This window comes from Mustela erminea, chromosome 2 (assembly GCF_009829155.1).
Source record: "Mustela erminea isolate mMusErm1 chromosome 2, mMusErm1.Pri, whole genome shotgun sequence".
Taxonomy (NCBI): Eukaryota; Metazoa; Chordata; class Mammalia; order Carnivora; family Mustelidae; genus Mustela; species Mustela erminea.
Genome location: NC_045615.1, coordinates 97,065,121 through 97,089,359, shown reverse-complemented (window position 1 = coordinate 97,089,359; position 24,239 = coordinate 97,065,121). Strand labels below are relative to the sequence as shown.

Here is a 24,239-nt window from a genome sequence, read left to right as displayed (position 1 = left end):
GACCATTTTGCATACAAATATCAAATCATTGTGTAAGTTAAAGCTGTAAGCTAGAGAGTTTTGGAAAACTTGCATCTGCCTCTGTGAGTGTCCAACGCTGGAAGACTTTTCTGAGGAGACTGCTGGCAATGTAGTGACTGATTTCTGGCGTGAATACTGTATGGTGTCAACGTCTGCACAGGTGTTGTTTGCACATGATCCTACAGAATCCTATCGGGGCAACAGACCCACTCAGGAAACAACACAGACAGTGAACTTTAATAGAGCAGAACACAAAATACACTGACACAGTTTCAGAGTCCACACTGCAACTATTATTTTCCCTTTTAAAATAACTTTTATTTTCAAGTAGTTTAAATCTCATAAGAAGTTGCAAAAATCATACAGAAAGATCCATGTACGGTTCACCCAGCTCCCTGCAATGGCATGTTAACACGGACAGAGAACCTGTCAACCAGGCAGTCCTGTTACCTCAGGTGCAGACCTCAATGGGGCTTTACCTGTTTTGCCGGCACTTGCTTTTTCTCCAATTAACCATTAAGGAACCAGTGTCTGTCATGTTTTAGAGTAGTGTCAAAAAGAACATCTACAGTGACTACAAAAAGGATTTAAAAATATTCCTCCCTTTCATCAGGGAGGTAGACAAACCATAAGAGGCTCTTAATCATAGGAAACAAACTGAGGGCTGCTGGAGGGGAGGTGAGAGAGTAATGGGGTAACTGGGTGATGGGCATTAAGGAGGGCATGTGATGTAATGAGCATTGGGTATTATATTCAACTGATGAGTCACTGAGCTCTACCTCTGAAACTAATAATATACCGTTAATTAAATTTAAATAAAAAGAGACATTCCTCTCTTTCCCAACTGTGTGACTACTTCAACCAAACACACATATGACCACAGACAGAATGCAAACTCTAACCCAGTCTAACTGAATAACTTAATCTTCAAATAAGACACTAAAGAGATGTGCAAAAAGGTAAAACACCACCACTCTCCTCAGTAGATATTCTTGGCTTGGAAAAGTTATTTTTCTTAAAAATATTCTACGTTAAGATGGAGTGAGTTTATATCTTTATACTTTCAATGAATAGGTTTTGAAATGTCTTAATGTTGAAAGATGTAACACACACTAATGCTCCTTGAGACCTCTAGTGGTTTCTAGAGTTATTAAGGGGTCTGGGCTCTGTGAATAAACCCCGGCAGCAGGTAAGCCTCCTCCCAGAGTTCCCAGGCTCTTGGAAGTCCACAAACACCATAGACCCGAGACCTTTTTATTCACCAATTAAAACACACACATTTGAGTGAACTCTTAACTTATTGAGAGGAAATTAAAAGTTCAGAACTTTATGGAGTGATTGTCAACAGGGGAATATGATTCATATTCCAACTAAATGATTTTAAAAGTGAACTTTTAAACCATTATTTAATCTATATTCAAGTACATCAGAGAAAGAAACTGAAACTATTCAACAACTTTGTAGAATTCACAATTTTCTTTAGAACGTTCTTGTGTTTAGGCAGATCTTTATTTCATTACCCAAATGCATGAAGTGAATAGTAGACTTTAAAAACATATTGTTTTTGCAGTGGCTAAGACTTTGTGTTGGTTTGATCCATGGCCGTGAAGAACACACAGATGGCAGCTGTGATGAGGACGTGCATTCCCTCATAAAGAAGTTTTGGAGAAAACACACTCCATATAAACAAATGGTGACGCAGGGATGTCACCAAAATGATATATGCGGAGACTGGAAAAGAACAGGTCAGTGCGTAGCAGAAGCAAGCGTGACTCAGTGCAGAACCACTGTTAATACAAAGGGAATGTGTATTAGTATATGGCTCTTTTGCATCATATAAGGTATGAACACACACATAATCAGTATTTTTATTGTGAAAATGACCGTGGTAACTCTTATTCCTGGTATACCCCCTGCCCAATCTGGTCAGTCTGGTGGGCCCATCCAAGGGGAACACAGCTGCAGGTGGCGGCCTTGACACTTTCCAGTGACTCAACCTGCAAAATATTTGTGAAAAGTGTATCCCCAAATTTTGCAATAGTTACGTTTAAGAATTATGTGCATGTACTACTGTAAAATACATCACAAACGCTATGAAACATAATGAAATGAAAATCACACAGGATGAGAAACATGTTTTGAGCTCTGCTTTGTGCTGCCCAGTGAGGTATCTGGTGGGTCTGGTCTGGGGACACTGGCCTGAGAGGGCGTGCTAAGCAAATTAACAGCAAAGAAGAGCATTCTCAAACATGTGCACACCCTCAAAGCATACGTCTGTCCTCCCTTTCTTGTCAAACCATCACACAATCATTACAGAAATCTAATGTATTCTTGAAGGCAACTTCCTGAGACTGCTTCTTCTAAAATGAGAGTTCCATCACACTCACAACACCTCACAGATCCTCAGAGGCCAGGATTTCCAGGCTCTTGTTAAAGCCCAGTTCCAGGTCTGACATCTCCCGCAAACACCACGATGACTACAGGTGGCCTTTCTGGGGCTGGTAAATGCCGCACATCACCGCTGCCCTCCCCTTCCTGAAATATGACCCCCATTACACACACAGCCACTCTCACTGTGTAGGACTCTCATCAGCACGGCCGTGCACAGGGATAGGGATGTGGGATTACTGGAGTCCCAGGTGGGGAGCAGATGGTCTTTATGCTCTAGGGGATCTGGGGGGGGGGCACCATGATCACACTGGGAAGGGTCTGGGCACGAAGGGTGAACAATGAGGAGTTCTGTGTAGGGGGAGCAAAGACCCTGAGGCAGAGAAGCAAGTGTGTACAAGTGTGCCTTTGTGTGTGTGCACATATGTGTTCTGCAAAGGAGTTCCTAGGCCTAGCGACTCAGCGCCACTACCTGTGCCACTCAGATCCCCTCGGCAGGCTCAATGTCTGACAAAAGATGCCAACAGCCACTCGGGCCAAAGGATGCCTGGCCCCTCACACTCACAGCTCTTGCCCTCCGCTGTGCCCTCACCAAACCTCACTGGCTCCCCATCTTGGGCCTTGGTGCCAATCCTTTCTTCCTGCTGGGTTCTCTAGCTGTTGCCTCGACCCCTGGCAGGGGACAGTCTGTTTGCTTCTACTTGCCACCATCCTGTGGCCTCATCCCTGTGCATGTACTCCTCCTCCCTCCCTTGATTGGTTGTGATTACTTTTACCCATATGCTCTTCTTTGGGAGGCCATCCTGACCAAAACCAGCAGACCCAGGGGCTCAGCCATTCTGACCTCATCTCTATGACATGCTCAGCAGATGACTGACTCATCTTTCTGCTACTGCTGCCAGACCATGAACTCCTCGGGGGAACCCTTGCGCCTGCACCTTGGGTCCTACTCAAGATCCAGTCCCTCAGGCAGAGATCTCAAGGGTGCTGGGCCCTGTGGCATTACTTCATTAACTCCTTCGAGGGCCACTGCACCAACACCTGCTGAGGGAAACTCTTGGGAAAAGCTTCATGAAGGAAGCTTGCGGCTCATGGCCCTGCTACCCTCTCCTGGGAAGTGCCATGGAGTCTGTGCTCAGATAAGAGCCTACTGACCGGACAGTGAGGGTGATGGGGCTCCCAGGAACCTGCCCCTCCTGGCATTTCAATGTCACACAAAGCAAACACTGACTTATTCAGAAGACTCTGCCTTCTTCCTGCCACAGCAACACCCAGTAGGGTCACCATTCACAGAACTTCAGCAAAGAACCATGTGCACCTAAGGGTAATAGATGAAGGCCTTGCAGCCTGGCTCATCACGGCTGTCCACCAGGCTCCAGACCAGAAGCCAGTTCCTGAAGCCAAGCATCATGGACCACCCAAGACCCAATTTTTGAGCCATGAGAAATATTTTTTTCCTACCATTTTAATCTGGCTCTAGTTTTCTTGACTTTGAATCACTCCCACTCCAAAACCAATGGGTAAATTTTGATGTTTTAAGCTTTTAAAAAAGGAAAAGGAAAACCCTTTACTAAAATAAAAGAAACATTCCTTAATTAGGGAAAATATCATATAATACTCCTAGGCCAATTAAAATGCTTTCAGCTTACTTATAAAAAATGCTTTTTTTGTCTCCCCAGTATAAACAGATGAAAATGCAGGAAAGTCAAACTGTGATTTCAGCGCCAAGGAAGCTGTCCTTCATAGAAGACCAAACTCTCACTGTCTGGCCCTCCTCCGCCCTGGTGCACCCATCCAGCTGATCTGCACGCCACAGGTATGGCCTGCTTCACGGAGCCACATGCACTGTGGCAGATAAGTTCTTCAAGGCCAACTCGTGGCCCCCTAAGTCCCCCACACATGATGGTACTGACAAGGATTGAGGCCTCCCAACCTGACCTAATCCTAGGCACAGAGACATCAAGGAGCCTGCTAGGGAGAGAACCAATGGCTCCGTGGGTTCAAAGATGGAATGAAAGCCTGAACACCCCTCTGCTCGGCCAGCAGCACCTTGGCTTGCAAGTGCTGACCACCAGCCCCGCAGTGCCTCTAAGAGGACTCTATCATGGATGATCCCAAAGTGTGTATGCGAGGAAGACACGGTGACTTGTAGGCATCTTCCTTGTCCTCAGGAAAACCAGCTGGAGGAAACAAGAGTCCCACATTTGGAAAAGCTGAGTGTTAACAGTGGCAATTTAGAGGGGAGGCTAGAGTCTCGAGAACAGGAAGCCTGCTCTCCACAGCTGAAGCTGTTACTAGCTTTCTTGCTCTAAACTTTGACTTGAGAGTGTCACCCCACTCACACCTACACTCCCTTTCACCCCATATGTAAATGGGCAATGGCAGGAGATGGTGGCTTGTGGACAGGAACTTCAGGGCAGAAGTCAAGGGTCACCATGGTTTGGGTCCCAGGAGCCAGTCTGGGGCAAGAATGAGAGGAATCCCATGAAGTATGTGGGGACCCCCAAGTGCTATCCTGAGAGGTGGGGCCTGAACATGTCCCTGGAGCTTCAAACATGGGGTTAATAGTCACCACAACAAGGGCTGCATTTTTAAAAAGGGCTGCATTTTTAATAGGGGGCAGAGAAGTGGGGGTTAAAGGGGTAATAGGAACAGGAAGCCTTGACTTCCCCTAGGTGATACCCCTGGGGAAGACAGGAGACAGTGGGACATTAGGCAGGAACAGTGTCCTCCTGGGGTCTCCCTAACTGGCTGTGATCTACATGTCCTGCGGCCCACTCAGCACAAGGCTGGTCCAGCTCCTGAGCAAGATGCTGGCATCTGGGTGTGCAGTGGTGGTGGGACATGCCTGTGGGTTGACTGTGTAGCTTAAGAAATGCACAGGGGCGGGCGCCTGGGTAGCTCAGTGGGTTGGGCCGCTGCCTTCGGCTCAGGTCATGATCTCAGGGTCCTGGGATCGAGTCCCATATCGGGCTCTCTGCTCGGCAGGGAGACTGCTTCCCTTCCTCTCTCTCTGCCTGCCTCTCTGCCTACTTGTGATCTCTCTCTCTGTCAAATAAATAAATAAATAAATCTTTAAAAAAAAAATTAAAAAAAAAAAAAAAAGAAATGCACAGGGGCTTCTGGGAGGGGGCCACTGGGGGAGCCCTGACAGACACGGCATGGCTGCTCATGCTATCTGCAGCACCCATGGGACTCCTCGTGTAGGCCCCACAACCCCGGAGGCAATACCATCTCCCCATTTTACAAAGGAAAGTGCAGAAACAGCCCACATACCACTCAGGCCACACTCTGCCAGGCTGGACCCAGGCACTGAGGTTATCATGGTGCCCAAACACCGCCAAGTCCCCGCCTTAGGAAACCCCCTTCTGGGAGGGCCAATGCATAAACAAATAATAAAGCACCAAGGAGCACGATGGGCAGGAGGGTGGGGTGGGCTGTCCCATCGGTCTGCGGGACCATGTGGAGCCTGAGGGGGCCTCTTGGGGCAGGACAGGGCATGGCCACCGAGTGAGAAGCCCTTCAGGCCTGTGCAGGCTCCTCTTTGCAGCAGGGCCCCTGGAGGTGAGAACGAGCATATCTTATCTTCATGCCCCAAATGGAAGACCCCTCCCTGCCCACGCCACTCAACCAGGCCACCAGCAAGCAGAGAAGCCGAGAAGGGATTTTCCTTCCTGTGCCCCAGGAAATCACATGCTGGTGTGACCTGGAAGAGAGCAGCTGAAGCTGGATACTCCCATAGCCTCCCAGCCATCCTGACACAGGGCGGCCACAGACCTGCTCTTGCACTAGCCTCTGGCCCACATGCTGTGGAGAGAAAACTGATGAATTAGGCCCTTGGGGTTCAGAACCCCGTATCTGGAATAAGGTTCTCTCTTCAAACTGTCAACCTGCCATCAGATTTTGTGCTGAAAGACAAAGGAGGAACTTCACCTGCGGGTTTCTGAGCTCAGGAAGCTCACTAAGTGGCTGGCCCATAGCACGGGCCCTGCGAACGTGGCAAATGCTGTCAGGAACGCAGCTGGGACCTCCATGTAGGTGTCCAGGCCCACGAAGCCTGCTGAGACGTCCACTGTGGCTATGTTGTTGGAGTTTCCCTGGAACACAAGGAGAAACAGCACTGACACGGCCATCAGCAACCATAAAAAGCTTCGTGCGGTCATGGCGATGTGGACATACAGGAGCCCCAGCCTCTGCCCTCTCCTGTCCTACCTCGCTCCAGGTCAGGAGGAGCAAGTGAAATGTATTCTACCTTTAAGAAACTCAAAAAATGTAAGTCTGCTGATGCACTATGGCAAATTCCAAACTCTTTTCAGCTCTATCTACCTGAGATAGATACGCTGACCTCCCTGCGCAAGGACCTGTCTGAGGGCTGTACCTGGCTGGCTCTGGGGGGCAAAGTGGCCAAGGAGAGGCTGAGGGCGGTGTTGCCATATGGCCTCTGCAACAGGTGGACACGGCTGGTAGTCAGGACAGGGCATGCTAGTCACTGGGAGGGCTTGGCCACTAGGTGTCTAGCTGACGTGTGAGACCCGAGACCTTGCTGGGTCACAGCCCAGCCCTGGATTAGGGGTGGGGTGGTGGGGTGGTGGGGTGGTGGATGTACAGCTCACCCTGCCCAGGAAGGTGGGGTTTGCATCCAAGGGAAACCTCTCCCAAGATTCAGCTCTTCTCTCCACATGCAGTCTTTATCACTGCTGGTGTCCTTTCCTCAACTATTCAGGACATTTTTAAGTCTGACATTTGTCTGCCTTGGTCCATCCAAGGCCCCTCCTGGAACCACTTCTCAATGACCCAGGACACAACTCCAGTGGGGGTTTTTGGCTTCACAAATGTGACAGTGGAACTCCACTGCCGCCTCCTTTGCCGCGTCACTTCAGGTGGCCACCGGGTCATGCTGGCAGATCTCCGAAATATCTCAAAGACAGGCATTCACTCCTGTCCTCACACCCCTCTTACAGCAGGCCCCTCCCCTGACAGCAAGCTCCACTGTGCAGCTTCCCCTTCATCCACTTTGCCCGTGGCTGCCAAGGCTCTCTCCTGATGACCTAATTCCTACTTAGAAGCCCCTCACTGTAGACTGAGGAACTCCCAGAGCTGCTGAGAGGAGGTTAGAGCAAGAACCCCAAGTGCTGCAGCAAGGGGAGGTGTGATGACGACAGACTCGTGGCTCCAGCACTGGGAAGCCGACGGAGGTCCCACCGAAGCTGCCTCAGTCGTGGAAAGAGAATTGGCCACAAACCATTATGGTCCAGACTGCCTGCTCTGAGGCTTTACTTGCCTTAACTCATTTAATCCTCAACTGTTCTGATGTGGTGCCATTGTGACTTTCAGGGAACTGGTGGGAAACAGGCAGAACATGCCAGAGGAGGCTAGCTGGGCACCACACTCCCAACCCCTGTGCTATCAGGAGTCCCCGTGCTGAGACAAGCAAGCGCTGAGACCTACAAGCAAGCCTGTAGGTCTCCTAGGAAACCTGACCACGAGGGAAGGGCAAGGGGGAGCGTTGAGACGAGGGAGGTACGCCTTGCTATTGGTCACTGCCTGATGCACCAGGGTCTATGCTCATTCTGCATGCCGACAGACCCCCAGCACAGACCACAGTGCTGCTGCAGGGGCACCGGGGCTCTTGGACACGTGCGTTCCACTGCCAAGCACCAGCACCATGGTGCCGTTATCGTCACTCCCCGTGGAATGTGGCCACCGAGGAGGATACTGAACGTGAGGTGGTCTCCTCACTGGGGGCATGACAGTGGCTCCATCACTCTTCCTGATGCCAAAGCCTTGGCACAGGCCAGAGGGCCTAACCAGCAGACACCTTCTTCTTCTGAGCTAAGAGGGAAACCACCAGAATCTCGCCATCTGTGCCCGCAGGGTCTACCATGTGACCAGTTGCCACTCCTACATGGAGCCCTGGCTATCCACGCACCTCTGGGGCAGGAGCGTTCTGTGCTCACCGGACATGCTTGCTGTCCAGCACAGTTCCTAGGAACTGGATAAGGGAGGGGTCTTGGCGATTTTCCATGGTGATGGCATTCCCATTCCCCACCAAGGCACTTGTGATCAGAGACACAGAACTCCTGGATGGAGGCGACCACCAGGATGAGGCCCGTGTGTGACTTTTTTTTTTTTTTTTTTTAAAGATTTTATTTATTTATTTGACAGACAGAGATCACAAGTAGGCAGAGAGGCAGGCAGAGAGAGAGAGAGAGAGGAGGAAGCAGGCTCCCTGCTGAGCAGAGAGCCCGATGCGGGGCTCAATCCCAGGACCCTGAGACCATGACCTGAGCCGAAAGCAGAGGCTTTAACCCACTGAGCCACCCAGGCGCCCCCCGTGTGTGACTTTCAAAGAGAGGACTGTGAGATGGACAGGCTGTCTAGAAACTTCTGGAAAGCTTAGCAAAGCCTGAAGTCCTTCTACAGCAACACATCAGCTACAGTGAATGGCTAAGCGTGAAAGAGCCGCGGACAGCAAGGCCAAGCAGATCTCCCCCAGAGGCTGACCCCAGACCCGGTCTCTCTCCTCTGCGACTTGTGCCAGTATTTACGACAGCCCTCCTTCATCCTCCTCCCCTTCTGAGTTGGAATTCCTGGGCAAACTGCACTCGCTCACATCCACGAGGCTGGTAACCTTTTACATTTCTTCTGATTGGTAAGAAAAGCTGTGGTGTCTGAGATGGGGCTACTGGACACCACGGAGACACACACAGCTGAACCACTGTGTGGCTCAGCGGAGGCCAGCCTGCACGGGGTGGAGCTGACCAGCACTTCTCCAGGCGCTGGATGCTGGTCGTCAGTGTGGTCTTCGGTCACCAACACTTCCTGGGATGGGCAGCGACTCCAGGGAGGTCCGATTACTCTCTAGGTCCTACAGACCCCAGTCAGGCCTCCTCTACAGGTCCTGAGGAACATTGGCAAGCAGAGAGCAACTACGCAGGATACCTACCTCCTGTTTGTCACTACTTGGTCCTCACAGCAGCCAAGGAGGAGATAAGCTGTTGAGTGGCCCATTTTATAGATGACACTAGGGCACAGCAGGTGCCTGCCAGAGGCCGCCTGGCTTCTTCTTCTTCACTGGTGCCAGACACCAGTGCTAGGGGCTACAGCTACCCATGTGCAGGGCTGGACAGAGTATAGGGGTCCTCCAGGAAAGATGGATGGTAAGGAGGGTCTGAGGGTCAGGTCACATTCTCTAGGACTTACGGATTTCTAGAACTTCCCCCTCACCCCCTTTGGGCTTCCGGGAACAGACAGAGAACAGTGAGGGAGGTGCTCTGTGGGTGACACCAGCAAAGCATGGAAGAAGCCCCAGGCCCACCTGTTGGACAAACACACCACACGTGCTCCTAAGGACTGAATGAAGAGGGTGCGCAGAGACAGTGCAGAACCTCACTTTCAAGACGGCAAAACACAACAGAGTGCTCAGGGCCTTCCACACAGTTCCTCCACCAGAGGGTGTGAAGTCGGGGAGTGTGGGGAGCTGTGCCTACCCTCGAGGGTACCAGAAGCAGCCACTAGATGGAGGGTGGGGCCCTCTGAACCAGGGCAGAGATGCAGGAAGGCTGGGTTGGAAATGAGTCCCTCCAAGACTAGGAGCTGGTCCCTTTGTCCACTTGTCCAGGTGCCACTCCAAGCATGTAAGTGAATACTAAGGTCCATCCTGGAGGTGGCTTAGACTTTCCTCTGGTGGGCCCTTTAACACTGGGGAGAAGACATGATGACCACGGGGCTCCACAGGACTGACAACTGAGTGAGGACACCCAACAGCATCCAGCACTGATGGCCAGGGGGAAGGGCAGAGAGACCAGTCATTACCTCATGAGGGAAAGCAATGAAACTGTGATGTATGTCCCGAATGGGTCACGGTAAATAGACCAGTACACAACCATATGCTGTCTTAAGCACTCCTGGATCCATACCGAGGGTGTCCGTCTTAAATAACTAAGCATATTTTACCCTATCAAATGCACATAGGATTTAAGCATCATTCCCCACACCACATTGACAGTTCCTTCACCAAACAACCTTTTCAACGTCCCAAACTATGGTAAGCTTTTCTCAAAGAAAAAAGATAAGTGACATACAAAAAGTTAACAGACTTTCCACAATAATAGTGAAAACCTACCTGGAAATAGAAGAATGCTTGACCGAACCAATAATGCATTATAGTGATCTCAGCTGCATCATGCCTCAGAGGCTTCCAGATGAATTTAGTCATTAGTGTCTGAATCAAGAGGCTCAACACTAAGACTGGCAGATTATGTGGCCTGAAAAGCAAAGCGGCCAGAAGAACTAATCCACTATATATCTCCCATAAACCCACAGTCTTGATTGTGAAGTCTGCAGCAATGACTTGAGATTTAAGCAAGTCTTTGGTGCCCGTGAACAGAATGCCAAGGACAAAGACATGAACAAAACGAGCTTCAATAACACCCCTAAAAAAAAAGCAAAACAAGTTTGGTTTGTTAGCACCAGCTTGAAAAACTCATATATATTCTTCCCATGAAAGCCGTGTGTCTACTTAGCTGACTAAACAAGCCACAGCTCCCGCCCACGTGGATAACTCTGTGGAAGGGGCAGGTGTCTGCTTCTGCATATCAGCCCCCAGGACACCCTCGCCCAGAGGCCGGCAGGCCTGTCCTCTCTGTGCACTTATCCAATGGAATTGGCCTCTGGGAAACTGCGCTCATTTGGCCCGAGCATGGCCTGGTGCAGGATGAGAGCCATCACCGGCAGGGTGCTGGAAAAACCATCCACCTGCTTCACGGTGAATCGGAAAGACCACTGCAACAGGACAAGGTCAAGCTCTGTCAGAAATGTCCCTAAATTCATAATGTTAAGATACATTTGGGCATGTTTGCAACCAAGCACTCATACACACAAAACAGTGTAGTGCACACTGTGGGGCCTGGAGAAGGACAGGGCCACATTAGTCTGGGCTCTGCCGCTTCCTGGCTCTGTTGCTGGGGCAAGTTAGTTAAGGCTTCTGAAGCTCATTTCATCCTTCCTAAAATGAAGAGAAATGGTACATATACTTCATAAGCTGTCCTGGGAATTAAGCAAGAGAACACAGGAAAAGCGTGTGGCACACAAGTATTAAGGATTATTAAGAAATATTTGAGGGGTGCCTAAGGGGCTCAGTTGGTGAAGCATCTGCCTTTGGCTCAGGTCATGATCCCAGGGTCCTGGAGTCAAGCCCCATACCAGGCTCTTTGCTCAGCAGGGGGTCTGCCCCTCCCTGTGCCTCTGCTCCTCCCCCTGCCTGTGCCCTCTCTCCCTATCTCTCTCTCTTTCAAATTAATAAATAAAATCTTAAAAAAAAGAGAATTTAGCACTTCATTTCCAATTATTTGTAAAGGATATAATTTATGATGCTCTATTAAAAAATTTCATCTTATAAAACATAGGTATCTCTAACCCATATTTTAAATAAATTTCATAAATCAAATATTTTCTATATATAAGAAAAGCTGATCATTTAAAGTAATGCTAAGTAAATAAAATTTTAAATGAAATCATTACCATAATAATGTATTTGTTTGGAAAAACTAAATCTTCCTATCTTAGATTTTCTTAGGGAGGTTTATGCACTTACAAAAATCCCTTTTCTTAAAGTGTAGTTTAATCCAAACACTCAGACCACTGTCTGCTGCATGCCTCCTCCCGCGTGCAGACACTTGCCCAGGGGGTCATACACTGGCCTAGAAGCTAGAGTCAGGTGCAACCCTGTCACCAAGGCGTGTGCTAAACAGAACGCTGATGACTGACCCACAAGAGTTAAAGAAGGAGTAATCAGCCAAGGCCCTAAGTCATCAGGGCGGAGGAATGCCAGGGCAGTGTTTGTGGTGAACATGAAATGAGAGCACCAGCAAATGCCTTCAAGGGGTCCACCTCCTTGCCCTAAACCATCCAATGCCATTCCCACACGTCTAGGATCATGGCAATCTGACCTTCCACTCCAGCCAAGCCTGGGCTTCAGAGTGGTGAAGAAAGTCAGAAGTAAAGGAAGATTTTTATTACTGACGGACAGCTACAGACTACACAGTGAGAAGCAGCGGTTAGGGCCATCTAGAACCTGGACAGCTCTAGAATGTGGGTAGAGCTGGAAGCAGAGGGAGCTAGACTTGGGATGGCTTTAGTACTGGAGTAGACCTAGAAGGGAGAGGGATCTAGAACCAGGATAGATGGGGGTGGGGAAGGAAGCATTTTCCAGGAAGAATGTGAGCCAAGCACTGCAAGTTAATGAAAGGCTGTGGTGGCCTATGCTCTAGATACCAACAAGGTGTACACTGCAGCATCCACAAACGGCAAGTGGTCCAAGTCTTGAGATGAGTGATGATGAAATTAGGTGCATTGATCTGAGAGGAAACGAGGAATTTATTCATGTTTCACACTTGAACACCACCAAACGTGACGCCCAGCCTTGGCATCTGCTCAGAGTCAGGACTCCGAAGTGGACAGTCATTGAGATGTCTCCCCCTACTTCCCCCTACCTGACTTCACTGCCTCAGGAGAAGGCTTGCCACCCTGCTGTCACCTCAACTGCCTCTACCATTGGTGGGTCTGGCTTCCAGATGTGCCCCATGGCTCCTGGACACACACACAGCCTGGTCACAGCCTTCAGCTAACACCTTGACCTTTTTAGAGAAGATGACACTTGCTTTTCTTTTTCTGATTAGAAAAGCAATAAAAAAAAATGCATGAAAAGGAAGACAACAAGCCACCTATGATTTCATGTCCTAAATATACTTAAAACCAATTACCTATTTTAGCCTTTCATATGAACATAAAACAATATGCACCTACTTCACAAGCTGGGGTCATACCACAGTTTCATAGATGCCGTTGACCCACATCTTCACATCTTTTACGAAAACACACTAGTCAGCACAAAGTGCATTTAGAGGCTCATCCCACTGTTGGTGGCCAATTACCTTGTTCTGTACTACGTGCACCTATTTCCAGTTTCCAGAGAGCCTGCCTGTGTCCTGGTTTCAGGCCTCCTCTCTGGTTGGGTTCCTGAGGTACATTCCGTAAGATGGTGCCCCGGTCAGAGGCTGGACACACTCAAGGCTCTTAACACATTGTGCAAACAGCCTCCAGGGTGGTTCTGCTCACTCTATCCCACAATCACCATTAAAGAAAGAAAAGCTGCCACTTTGTGACAAAAAATGGCCTTCATGACTCAGAACAGGGGGGACACTCCCCACCCATGGAGTTCACTATAAATTATGAGAAAACTGATTTTTCTGGTGTGCTTTGGTTCCCAACTGCTAGCAAGCATCCATTCTTTGTAATTCCTGTTACTATGTCTTAACTGAGCAAAAGTAAATCCTTTAAATTCCCTATTTCAAGAGAATCCCTTTTTTTAAAAAGGAAAGCTCAGTGACCTTACTGCATTACTTGTCTCCCTCCTACCAAAGCAAAGAGGCTAGAAGAACCTGTTCGCTGAGGTTCTTCTTGTCAGGTCTAGTAGCTGCTGAGATCACACTTCACAGGAACCACTCCAAAGTTCTCAAGACTGCATGGCTGGCTTTACTACATAAAACATGACATTGATTTGCCAGTGCACTTACTTTGAAATGTCTTTGCTGTCTCGTTGCCATGGGAACAGGACATTTCCAATGGCTGCCCGGTAGCAATAGACGCCCAGCAGGCCAAGTGCCATGGCTACTTTTGACGTCAGGGAGCACCTCCTCTGAACTAGCACGAAAATCACAAGGAGCGAAAGGGCAGCCAGAACAGAGAGTTCAGCTTTGTGATCAGAGCTGAAATGAAAATGGAAGAGCCCCAAATTACCAACAAGTATAACCATTGATGTCATGGGTCTACGCTGAGTGGCTTTCTAGGAACTGTATTAAAAATAGCTGATTTTTCTGAAAAGCAAAAAAGAAAAGAAAATCATTGGTGATTTAAACTCAAAGGTTCTTAAAATACAACAAATGAAGGATGGCTACCCCAAACTCGTTTCCATTCACAAACAACCCCTGCTGCCAGGCCTTCCCTGTACAAAATGCCACCCACTGGCTCCCCTGGCAGCCCCCCTTTCCCCACCTAAAGGTGAGGAGATTCCGGGCTCACTGGATTTACCAGGGCACATGCTGCGCAGGGAGGCCAGCACTTGCCGGTGTGGCCCTCTCTTGCTCACTCACTGGTACACACTGACTCACTGGAGAGTCTGCCTGCTGTCAGGTGGGGAGAGTTTGCAGAGGGGCTGGATGTCATCACTTGGAGCACGGAGCTGTCATGGCAGAGCCGGGCCCGCCCTCCTGCCTGGCCCTTGCCACCATCCTGCTACCTTGGGGAGTGCTGCGCTGGACAGCAGGGTTCTCTTCTGTGTCACTCACCACAGTTCTTGCTCACAAAACCTAGATGCTCAGAATTAAGTGGATGAGTGACTGTCTTGCCAAGTGAATAAACATCAGTGGAAAAATTACTCAGGAAAGACTCAGAGGAAAGATGTGGCCAGGGAGAGCAGGTGGTGACAGGGGTCATGCTGGGGCCTGGCCCTGCCCTTGTCCTTGCTCTGGGAGGCGGTCACCTGGCTGTCCATTTACTGTTGCCCTTTAAAATGTGTTTTGTGGGCGCCTGGGTGGCACAGTGGGTTAAGCCACTGCCTTCGGCTCAGGTCATGCTCTCAGGGTCCTGGGATCGAGTCCTGCATTGGGCTCTCTGCTCAGCAGGGAACCTGCTTCCCTCTCTCTCTCTCTCTCTGCCTGCCTCTCTGCCTGCTTGTGGTCTCTGTCTGTCAAATAAACAAATAAAATCTTTTAAAAAAATGTGTTTTGTGAGATAATCATATCAAAAAATGGGCAGAAGATATGAACAGACACTTCTCCAATGAAGACATACAAATGGCTATCAGACACATGAAAAAATGTTCGTCACTAGCCATCAGGGAGATTCAATTTAAAACCACATTGAGATATCACCTTACACCAGTTAGAATGGCCAAAATTAGCAAGACAGGAAACAACGTGTGTTGGAGACGATGTGGAGAAAGGGGAACCCTCTTACACTGTTGGTGGGAATGCAAGTTGGTGCAGCCACTTTGGAGAACAGTGTGGAGATTCCTCAAGAAATTAAAAATAGAGCTTCCCTATGACCCTCAATTGCACTACTGGGTATTTACCCCAACAATACAGATGTAGTGAAAAGAAGGGCTATCTGTATCCCAATGTTTATAGCAGCAATGGCCACGGTCGCCAAACTGTGGAAAGAACCAAGATGCCCTTCAATGGACGAATGGATAAGGAAGATGTGGTCCATATACACTATGGAGTATCGTGCCTCCATCAGAAAGGATGAATACCCAACTTTTGTAGTAACATGGATGGGACTGGAAGAGATTATGCTGAGTGAAATAAGTCAAGCAGAGTGTCAATTATCATATAGTTTCACTTATTTGTGGAGCAAAACACAGAACATGGAGGACATGGGGAGATGGAGAGGAGAAGGGAGTTGAGGGAAACTGGAAGGGGAGGTGAACCATGAGAGACTATGGACTCTGAAAAACAACCTGAGGGTCTTGAAGGGGCGGGGGGGGCGGTGGGAGGTTGGGGGAACAAGGTGGTGGGTATTAGGGAAGGCACGGATTGCATGGAGCACTGGGTGTGGTGCAAAAACAATGAATACTGTTAAGCTGCAAAGAAATTAAAAAAAAAAAAAAGAATGAAGTCTTGTAGAGAAAAAAATAAAATAAAATGTGTTTTGTGCACTCTCCTGGACTGTTAATTATAACAACTGAAAACAGCAATAAGTAAGGTAAGTTTATACGCCTCCCCAGAAGCTCTGCTATGAAGGAGAAACAGGACCGCACAGCCGCCTCTTCATAGACAGGAAGAATTCAGCAGCACAGGGAAGACTGGTGATTCAGGAGGCGAGCATCCTGATAGGAAGAGGCCGTACCCAGTCTGCTGGAGGAGGGTCCAGACTGAGGAGTGGGGGGCAAGGCATCTGGGCTGGCAATCAGGACATTCTCCTGCACTGCTTCAACTCTCCAGAAAAAATTAGAAGTGAGGCCACTGGGCTGTCCCAGAGCCCTCCCAAAATCACATGCTTGGGCAGGTGCCTCAGCTTCCTTCTGCTTCCTCTCCTGAGGTAGGACAGGCCAGTGAGCTCTGTGCAGGTTTGCAGTGAAAATGAAATGAGCAGGCACATGGCAGGCACCCGGAAAAAGCTGCCTGTGACTCCGGTGGTTGCCAGGGGTTTGCTAACAGAGTTACTAACACCTGGGAAAAATTTCCCACCAGAATTATTTGACCAGAGGAATGATTTTTATAGCTTTTGATGGGTAATTCCAGGTATCTTTCCAAAGGACCATGGCAGCATGTGGTCAGGGGTCTTCTGCTCCATACCCGGACTGGGTTCTATCACTTCCTTCTGTGTGTCCACCTGACTGAGTAAAATCATGCCTTGTTGTTTGACCTGAAGCTTCCCGATCCCCAGGAGGATGAGCATGTCCTTTCTCTTTCCGTTGGCATTCCCTTCTTTAGGAACATGTCTGGCACTGTCCCCAGCACCCCTCCTGCTGGTGATTTTCATCCAAGTTCTTCACAGCAACAGGAAACAAATGTCCATTCTGTTCTCTTCCTTCTACTTTAGTTTCTAAGTTTTCACTGACAATTAAGAGGTATAATACTGGGGTGCCTGGTTGGCTCAGCCAGTTAAGTGTTTGTCTTTGGCTCAGGTCATGATCCTGGGGTCCTGGGATCAAGCCCCACATTGGGCTCCACTCTGCCACTCCCCCTGCCTGTGTGTATTCTCTCTCTCTGTCAAATAAATAAATAAGAAATCTTAAAAATAAAAAAATATATATACACACAATATAGCACATATATATATATTTTTTTTGGTAGGGGGGAGAGAGAATGCACAGGGGTAAGGGTAGAGGCAGAAGCAGAGGGAGAGAGAATATCAAAGCAGACTCCATGCTAAGTGTGGAGCCAGACACGAGACCATGATCTGAGCTGAAATCTAGAGGCAGACACTTAACTGACTGTGCCACCCAGACACCCCGATACAGCCAAATCTTGACCTTTTCTGCCCCAGTTCCCTCTCTTTACTTTGGTGCTCCCCCTCTGTTATACTTTGGATGAGGCTGTCCAGCCACTGGCTTTAGGGTGGAGAGAGGAGTGGGTGGCCGGAGGGAGCATGACCCTGGCCCCAGCCCTACCTTGTCAGGGAGGTGGCAGCAAGTGACAAAACTACATGCTTACTGCAGTTGTCATTTTAAAACTCGAAGGTTTTCATACATAAACAAATACAGTGATTCAGCAATTAAAAAAAAAAATCCATCTTTCAACATTAATTCATGGCTTACGGTCTTTTTTTCCCATTTCCTCAGATCTCAAATACCACTTCTGTTTTGAATACAAAAAACAGGCCTACATTTTGAAAAAGACTCTGTGTGTGGCCAGTCAACCATAAAAGGTCTGGCTAAGGCCATGGCTCCTGCTCTCACCTGGTGAGCCAATGCCCCAGGTCAGGCCGGTGGGCCCACTGCACACCCGTCTGGTTGAGTGACCGCAGCAGACGACAGCAGGTAAGTATCACCCATGGGCTTGCTAACACCATCCACTTCTCGTAGCCTCTGAGCGTGTCAAGGGAAGTAGGGCTCTTAGACACTCTGTGGGGCTCGGACACGTTACAGTGGATGTTCCTGTCCCATAATGCTGGCTCACTGCTGACGAGTCCCTGCTCCACGTGTGAGCACGGCTGGGGCTCACAGTCATCCCTCAGAAAGCAGTTTTTGTAGAGCTCGTGACACAGAGCCAGACACAGGGTGTTGACGAGGAAATACCAGGTCTGGTGCTCTTCCTCAACGAAGCTGCTCGCACCCAGACTCAGCACGTGGCCCAGGGTCCCCAGTAAGATAAGGACATCTAACTCCGACCATCGTGCCTTTGGATGAGCTGGATTCTATAAAAGGAAAATGCATTTCGTGAGGGAAAAATATAAAAATGACACAAATCCCACGTGCATGTAAAAGTTCTTGCTCACAGAGCATCACCTGCTATGACAGGTACCTGCTGCCCCTCATGCCCCACACCCATCTTCTGCTCTGATGGGACTGCCTACTCTCCTGGGGTACAGCCAGTTGTCAACCTGGACTCCAAGTCCTAAGCTGAGTGACCCATACCATCTGGGCAGTGCTGCAGCTCAGAGAGCTCACCTACCAGCCCTCCTGGAACCCTCACCCTCTCCCTGGGAGCCTGAGGTCTTCAGGGGTGGTCCAAAGTCAGCTCCTGCTATTTCAAACCAAAGCATTCCCAGGATATATTCTACCAAAGCAGACATCTAATTTGACTATGAATTTTCCAGAAATCCAGACAAGTTTTCATTAAAATGGTCAATTCTATTGAAACAACAAAGTTGGCATCCCAGCACTATCCTTTAAATACACTAACTGAAAGCATTTACAATTAAAGATGAGAATTTAATGCTATCAGTTGGTAACTACTTAATATTTACTCTATCTATCATGTACAGCTTGTGTAAGAAAGGAGAGATGCCATGAATTTATTTAGGTCCCGGGGAATCAAATGGCTTTAGGGAAACCTATGCTCTGATGGGAAACAGAAATGCACTATGAACAACAACCTATGAGCTCCTTGGACATATGCACAAAGGGAAGGGTATTAGATGGCTCCGAGATGAGGCAGCTGCACTGGGCAGGGGTTGGGGGTGGTAAGGGGGAGCTGGAATCACTTCCCTGAGTTCCTTGGGCTCCAGGAACTATGGAGCAACTGTGGCTGTCCCCCTCTGCTTCACTGGCCTGCCAGCACAACCATGAATAAAGGTGTCAGAGGCCAAAGATTCTAAGAAATCTCAAAGAAAATGTCAGTCTTGAAAAGAAAAGGCAGGATGGACTCCCAAGGAGGGCAGGATGAGGACAGGGTCCCAGCCTCCTGCTTACCTTCCTGGAAGGTCTAACAAGTTGACTCTTTTCTCTCTGAAGTGTTCTTCCCTTGGCTGCAGTTCAAACACTGGCAGAGAAATGTCTGATTCACACACTGCCCTATCAGACAACTGCCTATTCATGTGTGACCAACAGCTCTGTGCAGTGCCTGCCATGTTTACACTCACGGGGACCCTGTCTTTCCCATAAAGAAAAGGGGCATGTGACCTGACAACACAGATCTGAGTGTCAGAAGTCAGGATGCTCACATGTTGGCCCCTCTGAAGTATGGGCTCCTCTCCTTGGCTCCTTGACTCGGCCTGATATACAAACCTGGGGTTTACCAGCGTCTGACAAAGACCAGCAATGTAAGAGACAATGGCCAGTGTCCTACATGGAAAAATGAGTCTTACCTTCCTCAGGAGTCTCCCATCAGCAAACACCTTGGCAAGAGCAGACACGACGGCACAGAGCAGTGCAGAGATCAGTGCCATCACTCCACCTGCCGTCAGCCACGAGAGGCCACAGAAATAGCACGAACTCTCGGCCGAGGTGCACACAATGACGTGAAGAGCAGAAAGAACCAGGAACACCAAATAAAACAGCAGAGAAAACACAGGCGACCATAGAGGGACCTCCAGTTCAGCCTTGTTGCTCAGAGCCTGTGGGATGCTGAGTAGGAGCAGCACTAGAACCTGGAATGGGAAAAAAACAGTTGTGTCCACGACTGCTGGGCTTGGAGAGAACTGTTCAGAAAAAGTCTATCTCCTGACCTTATGCCAGCTGTTCGAATGCTGGAAACAGAAGAAAGCCCAATAAACACGATTTCTGATGACCTGCCAAGAACGTATGCATGCAGCCATGTGGAGCACAGCCGCCTGACACCTGAGGATACCTCGGGCATGAGGACACACAATGAGAGACTTCAAACACGGAAACTGGAATTATCCCCTTTTCAGAAAAAAATAGTATTTTATATGCTTTAAACTACAATTTTCTGGCTGAGGTATGAAATCAGTCTAATAGCTGAGCCATAACTGCACACAAGCACCCGTACCTCCAGAACCATGACAGTCCCCACCAGCATCGAGTAGATGTCGTACTGGGCCACTTGTCTGCTCAGGGACAGGCTCAGGGTCCTCAGGGCCTCCAAGTACTGCCTGCGAACCTTGGCTCCCAGGTTGAAAAGGACTTCTGAGTTATTTTCCTCCAAGTACAGTCTGATCCAGTTCCCATGCAACCTCTCTGACATTTTAAACTGCTCAAATCCAGGCTCTAACAAGAAGAGGACAGGGTTACATGCAGAAATCACAGACAGTCACACACACTTATCACTTCAACATATTCAGTTATTCGCGGCACGTGGTATGAGCATAAAGCCTGGTACCTAGTGAAGAGGAACTATTATTCCTTGGGGAGTGGTCTCCAGTGCCTCAGTAAAACAGCCGATGATGCTCATGAGTCCTGGGACATCCTGCCCACCTGCCAGCCTGCCACGGCCCGAGGCACAACGCAGCACACAACATGGATAGATGTGCGTGCCCTCTGCTCTGCTGCCCATTCTCTCCCTCCCACCCCTGGCCTTGACTCCTCCTCCTCCTTCTCTCTCAGTCTCTCTCCAAGTTTTTCTTCTTCTTTAATGTGCAATACAGAAACACCCAGGGGAACCAGGTGGCTCAGTGGGTTAAGCCTCTGCCTCCAGCTCAGGTCATGATCCCAGGGTCCTGGAATGGAGCTCCCCATCGGGCTCCCTGCTCAGTGGGAGGTCTGCTTCTCCCTCTGAGACTCCCCCTGCTAGTGCATGCTCTCTCTCCCTCTCTGACAAATAAATAAATAAAATCTTTAAAAAACAAAACCAAAAACAGCCCAGAAAGGCATTACATTACCATGCCCTTGGTGTTACAAATCTTTCCGACGCTTACACACTGTGAGGATCATGCAGGCAGTGGCCTCTTCCACCACATCCACTTCCCACTGTGGACTGACTGCATCCATCTCTAACCTGTTTCCCTTCTTCACACATCCCGACCCCTCCTGCCGTGATGCTGAGCTAGAAGATACATCCCAACACACAGCTAGGGCTGGCAGAACAGCACCTGGATTGAAGCCCAGCCCCAAACGCCACCGGCTCCCACTCTGGAACGGCACTGGCAGGCAGCTCAGCATCAGGAAGCTGCTTCCCTCTGGAGCTGGACCAGACTTACTGGTGACTCAACTAGTCTGCAAAGCAAGAACTGCCTTTCAGAGACTCCCTGGTGTTTACTGTGCTCTTCCAACCTCCAGCAGAGCTATTCTAAGGTGGTCTAGGCCCTATCCTTCAGGATTAGGGTTAGGTTTGCTGTATAACCCTGAGCACAGCCCAAATGCTGGAAGTCCTGCCACTGCTGTGGATACTGGGTGACAAAGCGCTGGTGACCAGCGTGACCAGCTGGTGACCAGTGTGACAGCCCTGCACGATGACCAAGCCCACTCCAGAGAAGAGGCACACAGACACCAGCTTGTGGGCTGGCAGGTGATAGCTGGGATCTAAACGCCATTAGTCTGGATCTAGGATGGAAACCTTTATTGTCATACCCCACCACCCTGAAGTCACACAGACATGGGGATACGTGTGTCTATACCCAACCACCTAGAATCACAGAGAAGTGGAAACCTGTGTATGTATCCAGACAAGTATTTACTGAGCACTGACGACATGGTAAGTGCAAACGTGTAGTTCCTGCCTGCTTGGGCCTGTGATCTAGCTGGGTTCTTACATGCGCATGTAGTACAAATTGTGAAAAATGCTATGGAGGTTTAAGTAGGGGAATGTGGGAGACTTTTGGTAACACTGAAGAAATGGACTGAAATCTGGGGTGGAGGGTGGGGGATAAGAAGGTACGACACTGAAGCTGAAGTGGAAGCTGGCCCAGGAATCCACCAGGTGACAACTAGGAAGAGCATCCAGTCTATGTGAGTAGCACATGCAAAGATCCTGAGGTGAGAAAAGTTGGTCCCACTGGAATGAAAGTCAGTGGAGTGATGGGAGAGTTGTATCAGATTGGGCTGGATATTAGCGGAGGCCTTGAAATCGATTAGTGTCAGACACGTACTTAGTTTTGTCTCAGGAAACAGGATCGCTGATGGTATAGATAAGGGGCATCCTAGGAGCATAAGGCCCCCTGAATGCTTTCTCATGTCAGGGATTGGCCTATGCTCAACTCATGGGCTTCTTTCTGGCTACACCCACTGCAGTGCTTAATTCTCCCTACTTGCTCCTCCTGAAATAAGCAAACAACCCTCACTGTGGTTTTGTTTTGTTTTTTACTTTTTTAAAGATTTTATTTATTTACCTGACAGAGAGAGAGGAGAGAGAAAGCACAAGCAGTGGGAGGGGCAGAGGGAGAGGGAGAAGCAGGTTCCACATCAAGCAGGGAGCCTAATCCAGGACTCGATTCCAGGGTCCTGACAACATGACCTGAACCGAAGGCAGACGCTTACCCGACTGAGCCCTCAGGCGTCCCTTTTGTTTGGTGCTTTATTAGATGTTAGTAGAGGAAAAAGGACACATATTACCAACAGCAAATTTTCAAAAGCTACTAAACTCAAAAGTTACTTTTGAAAACAAATATTGACTCTCTGGACTGAAATATGCACCTGGGCTGGCCTCACTTTTCACACAGTTGCTCACTGGGGCCACCTCATGGACAAGGGGCTGGCCCCCTAAGCTCTCCCACCATTCAGGATACTCCGCGCCCCATTCGTCCTTGTTGATCTTCCACAGGCAAGTCAGGGCCAGCCTACAACTCAGGCATTCACTCTACTAACTAGTACTCCCTTTCTCAAGTAGGAAAAGCTGCCAACAACATGTTAAATGCACCTCAGACCAGGAGTCGACTGTTTCCAGATTCCCAAACCAGCCCCAGTCCCTGCACCAAACATGTGGTCATTGATGCAACTTGACGGTCAGATAAATTGTTTGAAAAGATGGTCTTGGGGGAGATACGCTCTCTTGTTCTGGATCATTCCTACCCCTTAGTTTCTCCTGGCTTAAAAATATAAACATATCCTTTGTTGGTCTCTGTTCACCTCATAATACAGCCATCTCCACACCCCACCTCCTTCCCTGCCCCGACTCCAGTTCCGCCTTCTCCCAGCACTCTGTGTGCCCTGACGAAGTCGCTGGTAACCTCACCTGCCAGTTGAATGGTCAAGTCTCAGTTCCTCATTTTATCTTACCTTGAGCAGGATTCAACTTGGGTGCTCACTCCTCCCTTCCTAAAATTCTTTCTTTACTTGGCTTCCTCAACACTAATCCCCTCATCTTGCAAGCACCCCACTTCCCACTTCAGTAATGGTCATCCCATTCTTCCACTGTTCTGCTGAACACGCCAGCTTGCTCCTTATGCCTCTGGTTCACCATCAGTAAGTCCTGCCTGTACCAGCTTCAAAATATATCTGGAATGCCATCATCTGTCCTGGACACAGCACCGCCACTGCCTGGGCCCTCATCTCACCTCTCATTGGGACATGCAGCAGCCTTCAGATTCTCCTACAACACAAGGCAGAACCTTCCACATAGGCACCTGAGATAGCCTCTGAAACTGCAACTTGAAGACCTCAGACTCTGCACGAGATCCCCCCCAGCTCATGATGGAATTAAAAGCCCTTCCAAGGCCTGAAAGGCCTCCATATCCCTCTGACCTCGTCTCCTTCTGCCTTGCTCCAGTTCACCCTGTTCCAGCCCCTCTGTCCCCTGGTCATCCTTTGAAGGTGCAGACACATCTCCTCTGTAGGATCCTGCATCTGCCACACGCTCCCTCTGCATCTCAAAGGCCGGGCCTCTGCCCCGACATCCCTCACCCACCTGCGTCCCCCATCCTTTCCCCAGTACACCCTTTTTCTGAGGTACTCATCACCATCTGACAGCTGCTGCTCCTTCTCCATCTCT

The 24,239-nt window shown here is 49.1% G+C and overlaps 1 protein-coding gene across 7 annotated transcripts in view; it reads right to left on the bottom strand.

Annotated features, from left to right (window-relative positions):
* Positions 1-1,262: 1,262 nt before the first annotated feature.
* PIGG (phosphatidylinositol glycan anchor biosynthesis class G) overlaps positions 1,263-24,239 on the bottom strand; it is a 45,687-nt gene continuing 22,710 nt past the window's right edge. The window contains exons 7-14 of one of the 7 annotated variants that reach the window (XM_032333497.1): positions 20,367-20,584; positions 19,723-20,004; positions 17,873-18,330; positions 13,986-14,177; positions 10,535-10,844; positions 6,343-6,506; positions 5,814-5,967; positions 1,263-1,808 (exon numbers count right to left, since the gene is read on the bottom strand). In XM_032333497.1, the coding sequence (XP_032189388.1) occupies positions 1,671-1,808; positions 5,814-5,967; positions 6,343-6,506; positions 10,535-10,844; positions 13,986-14,177; positions 17,873-18,330; positions 19,723-20,004; positions 20,367-20,584 (1,916 nt within the window). In that variant the 3' untranslated portion in view covers positions 1,263-1,670. Of the gene's footprint in view, positions 1,809-5,813; positions 5,968-6,342; positions 6,507-10,534; positions 10,845-11,911; positions 13,081-13,985; positions 14,178-17,872; positions 18,331-19,722; positions 20,005-20,366; positions 20,585-24,239 lie in introns of those variants that run through there. The other 6 variants (XM_032333496.1, XM_032333499.1, XM_032333498.1 and 3 more) reach the window with 6 other exon arrangements.